The 6,704-nt window shown below is 41.2% G+C and overlaps 1 protein-coding gene across 1 annotated transcript in view; it reads right to left on the bottom strand.

Annotated features, from left to right (window-relative positions):
* The window catches only part of LOC106526709 (midnolin-A), a gene marked incomplete at its 5' end in the record, with an annotated part of 23,528 nt that extends 18,048 nt beyond the window's left edge, over positions 1-5,480 (bottom strand). Inside the window, 7 exon segments of the mRNA XM_014021386.1 lie at positions 4-802; positions 919-1,134; positions 2,225-2,306; positions 2,388-2,771; positions 4,982-5,041; positions 5,138-5,225; positions 5,314-5,480. Coding sequence (XP_013876840.1) covers positions 615-802; positions 919-1,134; positions 2,225-2,306; positions 2,388-2,771; positions 4,982-5,041; positions 5,138-5,225; positions 5,314-5,480 — 1,185 coding nt within the window.
* Between the last annotated feature and the right edge of the window lie 1,224 nt (positions 5,481-6,704).

The following is a 6,704-nucleotide window of genomic DNA, read 5'->3' as shown; positions in this document are numbered from 1 at the left end:
CACACACACACACACACACACACAATGTTTTTCTTTTACAGCAGAAGCAGATTCTTTGAGGAAACTCATGCTACATTCAAGAGAGAAAACCTGATGATGCACTTAAAAATGTTTCTGATCTCTTGGCTTTTAGCTGACAGTTGAACAAAGTAAGTGATTAATTCACACTATGTGCTGTAACTTTCAGCTGCTGCCATGTCAAATTTTGGCTTGATGTTTGTTGAATTAACCGACTTAGACGTTTTTGTGTTGCAACTGAATTGACTGTACACCTTGTTGGTTTCTGTGAGTTTCACAAAAGTTAGTCCAGTGGTTCATGAGATACTGTATTTTGCTACAAGACGAACAGACAGGTCGGCAAAACTGCCCACCTTTCAGCAGCGGGAGATAAAATTACAGTGTGATTGGCATAAAGCAGCACCTATCAGCTACAGTTAATGTGCGTACATTCATTACACCTCAGTGCATCCGGGACAAGCAACCAGAAGATACCTGGAAGGAGCTTCTTCTTCTATTGGTGCTACAGCGTGACTCCAGCTCAGTCCAGAGACGCAAGACTCTTTTCTTGTCTGGGGGGTCTTTCTGTCGAGTCTGCATCCGTTCCCTGTGAGGCGTTAGGAACAATTGTGCCGCTGCAGGTTTGGACGAGTGGCTTTGTGAAGGTATGAACACCTCCGGGTCTGCCTGCGGAGACGCCTCTGATGCATCAGCAGCTGGAGACGCTCTAACTTCCCCTGCAGAGATTTATTTTCCTCTGAGGAGGAGGAGGAGGAGGAGGAAGGCAGCAGCTGTCTCTTGTCTCCTACAGCAGAGGTGCATCAGTGAACATGTTTAGTGGAAGCCAAGACATAATTTAGCATTTTATGTCGATAAAGGATGCGTTAATTCAGTCACTTTGCAGTTTGCAAGTACTCTCACCTCGGAGTCCGGTCCTCTGGGGTCGTGGTGGTCTGTCCTTCGGTGGGAGGTGGCTGAATGGTAGTTTTGAGGTAGTGCAGCGATGAAGAGGAGGGGGAGTTGAAGCCTCCTGGTGGTGGTAGGCAGCTCTGAGGAGGTCGTTCAGGATTTGGAGAATGATGGAAATGCCACGACGAGGATGGTGGATGTGGTTCTGACCACAAGAAGCCAGGGTCCCTGGTAGAAGAAAAAGATGCTTAAAAAAACTTTTATTTTGATCTATAATAATAATACTAATAATAATAATAATGCATTTTATTTATAAAGYGCCTTTCAGGATGCCCAAGGATGCTGTACAATAGAAAAAAGTAAAATGAAGGGAAAAAAACTGTAGATACATATAATGATAAGGGTAGTGTGGGAGAAACAGAAATGTGGAGTACAGAACAATCATATAATAAAATACAATAATGCAGACAAATTGAACAATAGGGTTGTGGGGGAGAAACATCGAAGTGTGGACAACAAAAACAGACATATATTGAAGATCGGAGTTAACAGTTGTAGGCTAATTTGAAAAGAGGTGTCTTCAGGGCAGTCTTTTAAACAGGGAGAGAAAGGTGGTATTGCGTAATCCAAGGGGTAGTGAGTTCCAGAGCTGCGGAGCAGAGCGGCTGAAAGGTGTGTAGGATAATTTTAAAGATGATGCGGGATTTAACTGGGAGCCAGTGGAGCTGTTGTAGGACTGGAGTGATGTGGGCAGAGGATGAGGTTTGAATGATTACACAGGCTGCTGAGTTCTGAACCATCTGTAGTTTGTGAAGAGATTTATTGGGGAGGCCAAACAGTASRGAGTTGCAGTAGTCGATCCTGGATGCTACTATGTGTACAGGGATGGCAGTGGAGCGGGGAGTGAGTGAAGGACGGAGACGATTAATGTTGCGAAGATGAAAGTATGCAGATCGAGTCACGTTGTTAATGTGGGATGTGAAAGAGAGTGTGGTGTCAAATATGACACCGAGGTTCTTGACCTGAGGTGAGGGGGAAAAAACGGAGTTGTTAAGAGTGAAGCTAAGATGCTGGATTTGGAAATGGTGTTTTCTGTCCAACAAAGAGGAGTTCAGTTTTGTTATTGTTTAGTTGGAGGAAATTATTATTGACCTCACTGAGGCAGTCGGTAAGAGTGGAGGATGAGAAGGTGGAGTTCGGTTTTGTTGAAACGTAGAGTTGAGTGTCGTCGGCATAAGAGTGGAAATGAATACCAAATAAGAAAATAAGAGATTATGGATCTGTTTATTTTGTAAAAATCACAGAGGGAGAGACTCACCAGAAAAAGTCCCAGAGAGGACTCCAGGAGAGTGGGTCACAAAGCTTTCAATGACTGCTCCCGGCTGCTTCGACAGGTCAGCCTGGAACAAAACAAAGCAGCCTCGATGAGGAACGGTGGTGAATATATGAGCTCTGGTTCTGTCAACAGTTCAGTGTCTGACCTCTGTGAGGGGGTCTGCAGTGGAGCCGGTGGGCTTGGCTGAACAGACAGGTTGTGGCGGTTGGACAAAACGTGGAGGGGATGAGGGACAGCTCCCAGGAGGGACGCTTTTGGGCGACTTAAAGGAAGTCCTGGGTCTGTGTGGGTTGCAGTGGGGTGAGGGTCTGGAGAGGGAGGATGGGGAGGAGGTCTGCGGGGTAAAGGGTCCCGAGCAGGAAGAGTCAGGGCTGTCCGACGTGCACCGGCTGGTTTGAGGCGTGCGGCTGTCCTCATCCTCCTGTAGCGTCTTCATGTCCTGCGACAGCTGCAGCTGCACGCACATCGTGTGGGCACCGCTCCCAACGCTGAAGGTCAGGGGTGAGCGTCCCGACAGGAAGTCGTCAATCTAAAGAGTGTCAGGGAAAAACAGCACACGAGAGTTTGAACCCTTCTTCAGATGTCAGCTGGTTAATGTGGAGGCTGGTGGTGGGAACACAGGGACAGCTTCTGGTAAAGAAAGATTTATTGCGTTTCCTGTTAAATTACCCCTAATGGCTGGAAATGATTATTTACTTTTGAGACGGGGTTCTGTTGAAAGCTTAGGAACAGTTAACATCTTACCTGTTGTAGATAACAATTTGAACATCCTCAGTTTGGAGAAATAGAGTTTAAATCTGACAGGATTGATGATTGATGGGACCACAGCGCCATCTGAAAATAACTCCAGTCTAAAATATTTATAATGGTTCAAATGAACTCTATTAACATCGTCTCCAGTGTCACATCTTTATTTTATAGATTTATTGTATTTGGTTATTTGCTAGCAGCATCAGCAGCTGGCTGTAATACTCACAGAACTAATATGCATAATATAATGACAGTGAATAAATTTATTGGTTTGTTTACTACTGACTTTTAAAAAGCACTGCACATTTTATAGTCTTTTCTTAGGTGAAACATAATATTGTTTTGTAAACCACTGTGTGAATATTTTGTGATTAAACTGGTGATTTTATGTACAGACTGGTCTGAGTGGCTGTCACAGATGGTTACTCAGAGCGGACGGTACATATAGATAAGATACATGCCTGATTCACTTCCAACACCTAGGTGATCCATTGTTTTTACAAYAAGGAAGAAAATCTGTACAAGGTCCTGGCTCCAGGTTGGGTGGCCCTTTTAGATGATGCAATGACAATAGGTGGAGTCAGGTCTGGAAGAAGGTTTTAAATTAATCTTGTTCCCTGGTTCAGAGCTGAAGGCAGAGACAAGCTACAGAGCTAATGAATCCTGCTTCTCAGTCCAGCGCTGGTGTTGTTTAACTCTTTTCACATTCAAACATTCAACTATTGGTGTATTGTCTATCTGGTTACGAACGTGTATTAAGGTAAACAAACACGCCTAATTATCTACTATCTTTCAACAGTGTACAAGTTTATAACATTTACATGAAAAGAAAAGAAATGTTTGTGACTGAAATAAAAATGGCAGCAATCCACTTTGACTGGTTTTTAATTTATTACCCTGGTCAAACATAAATGTTACTTCTCCAAACGGATACTGTCCAAATGATATCTATGACAGGTAAGATATTTATTTTTCACACCTTTCCCAAAGAGCCTTGCTTTAAAGTATCTAAATTGTCACTTCAGTGGTTTTACATYGGTTCATATTACATTAKAAATAATTTGAACAAGTAAAGAAAYACATTTTAGGCAAAAGTGCAATGTGAGAGCTGAAAAACTGCTGAAATTTACCAAAAAAGCTGGAAGTGAATTGTTAAATAAAACAAAAACTAGCTAAAACACTAGCTAAAAGATAAAATAAGGAAAATGCCAAAAGTAGCAAAACACTATAAGAAAGCTGAAATAAGGACATACTAGCTAAAAGTTCAGAGTTAAAGTTAAAGCCAAACAGTAGTGAAACTTATGAAGCACACAAGCTAAAAGAGGTAAAATGCTGGCTAAAAGAAGCCAAACACTAGCTAAAAGGTAAAGTAAGCAAGGGGAAATTTAAAAAAGCAATATGGATGTTAAAAACTAAAAAAACAAAAACAAAACTGACAGTTTAAAGAAGCAAAAAGAAAAAAGCTAAATTGAAAGTCAAAAGTAGCAAAATGATAGATAAAATCTAACAAAACAACAGCAAAAAGGAGAAAAATGCAAACTGAAGGAAATAAGAGACATTAATGTGTTATTATGGAGAAAAAATTTATAAATAAATAATCAAGTTACAAAAAAACAAAAGGCCTTTTTCATCAGTTTCCTGAATGAGCTGAATGTTTTGATAAGTAAAAGAGCTCAGTAAGCAGAACAATATGAATCAGGCTTCACACTAAAATGATATTAACTTTTGTTGACATCAAACATAATGTAAAGCAAAAATGTCTGAAATTATTTCTTTTCAGCTGTAACAAAACTCTGTGGGACTTTCTTCAGTGTCTGTGCTAATTTTAAATTCAGAAAACTATATTTCCTCCACGAGTTAAAAACATTTTCTAATATAACATAAAACATTTGGTCTAAATAGCTGAAAAATGCCCCTCAGCTCTGTTTAGAATGATCGRTTTACATGATACAGCCATAAATAAAGATCAGAAACAAACAAAACTCTTACCTGGGTTTCTGTTAAACTTTCCAACATGTCCATTATCTTCCTCTCCTTGGGATTCAAACACTGCAGTAGAACAAATTTGAATAAACGTTTTGCAAGTCTGATTGCATTTTTGTTTTGTTTATTTTCATGATAAGTACAGGACGYGCAGAAACTCACCACTAAACCTGTTTCAATGGCAGGAACCAGAGTCAGCCTGCTGCCGTCTCTGACACCCTGGTCCAGCAGCTTCCCTGCAGTCAGGAGCCTATCGTTTATTATTCAATGAAAACAGTTCAGTTTAATCTAATTTCCTCTGAGAAACAAGTCAAGATGCACAGTCTGATATGTCTCACCTGTCTTTGTGCACCAGGACCATTCTGTCTGTTTGCAGGCTGAGTTTTTGGGAGATCCGTGTCCTCAGGCTGTCCTCGGTCTCTCCTCGGGGGACAGTGAGCTCCACTGGGCTGCCTGTGGTTGTAGTGATGGACAGACCGATGCAGGGTCCAGCCTCTTCTGCAACCTGGAGAGGAGGGAAACCACAGAAACCCTGCTGCTCCATTCAGACTTCCTGATTGTTAAATATTTTAAAATCAGATTCAGGTGTTCCCCCTCTATTTTTTATTTATTCATTTCTTTTTGTTCCTCTTCTTGCTTCATCCTTCAAACTCAGTCACAGCTGCTGTTTCTCAGTGTGACAGAAAAAGCTCTACTCCAAGCTAAAAATACACCAGCCCCATCAGGAGAACAAGCCTCGCCCCCCGTGAGACGCGCAGCCAATCAGCGAGAGCCACAAGACTGTAGGGGACCGGCTCGTCCAATCAGAGGAGCTTGTCTCCACCCTGGGCATGTTGTGTACTCACCATTCACAAGTGATGCAAAGCAAATAACGCAAGATTTGTACAGGATGTGGCAACAACAAAATATTTTTCTTATTGATACAAAAGAGTGTTATCATTTTTGGGAGTRTTTTAAAATTTAACCTCATTATTTGTTTTTCATTTACAAATCTTCCCACTTTCTTATTAAAAAAAAATCACAGATACACTATGGGCTTGAAAATTATTCCTAAAATTAAATCTCATCCCACACCACCTCCTTTCATGTCAGAGTTTTAATTTAAAGCCATCTTATGGTAACAGAAAAATTATGTAATTGTATGCGTTTCGGTCAAACCTATCAACAAAGTTGTGTAAAATTTCAGTGAGATATAAWGCGATCAGTTCGCCCTCAGAGTMTGTGTTGARGATGACTCTCAGTYACTCTCACGCCAAATTTGAGCTCAGTTTTCATAAAAMTGTCMGAGTTATCGCCAKTAAYAGAATTTCTRTGGTTGATTAGCTGTGGCGGCCATCTTGGATGAGGTCATCTCCAGAACTTGAACAGCTGCAGATGTTCATCCAATGATTGTTTTTTGAGAGCCTTATGGCAATCCATCCACTGCTTCATGATATATTYTGCTAACAGACCGGCACACAAGGATTTACATTGTTGCCCCTTGTACTAAAGTGGAATCAAATTCAGGGTTTCAGTTTTTGGCGACACTCCCTGTGGGAAGCATCCTGATGTTTCGCTGTCTCATTTCACACAAACAAGCTCAGTCCTCTCTCACAGGTGACTAATACAGCTGGGTGTGAGCATCACTGCAATTATCTCAGCTGTTTGAGGGATTTCATCAAATGTCAAGTTAGTTTTAGATCTTTAATCAGGATGTTGAAGGCGACCTCAGACATCTGCTATGATCGAC

The sequence above is a fragment of the Austrofundulus limnaeus genome, unplaced genomic scaffold, assembly GCF_001266775.1.
Source record: "Austrofundulus limnaeus strain Quisiro unplaced genomic scaffold, Austrofundulus_limnaeus-1.0 Scaffold3, whole genome shotgun sequence".
In the NCBI taxonomy this organism is placed as follows: Eukaryota; Metazoa; Chordata; class Actinopteri; order Cyprinodontiformes; family Rivulidae; genus Austrofundulus; species Austrofundulus limnaeus.
This window is presented reverse-complemented; position numbering and strand designations above follow the sequence as displayed.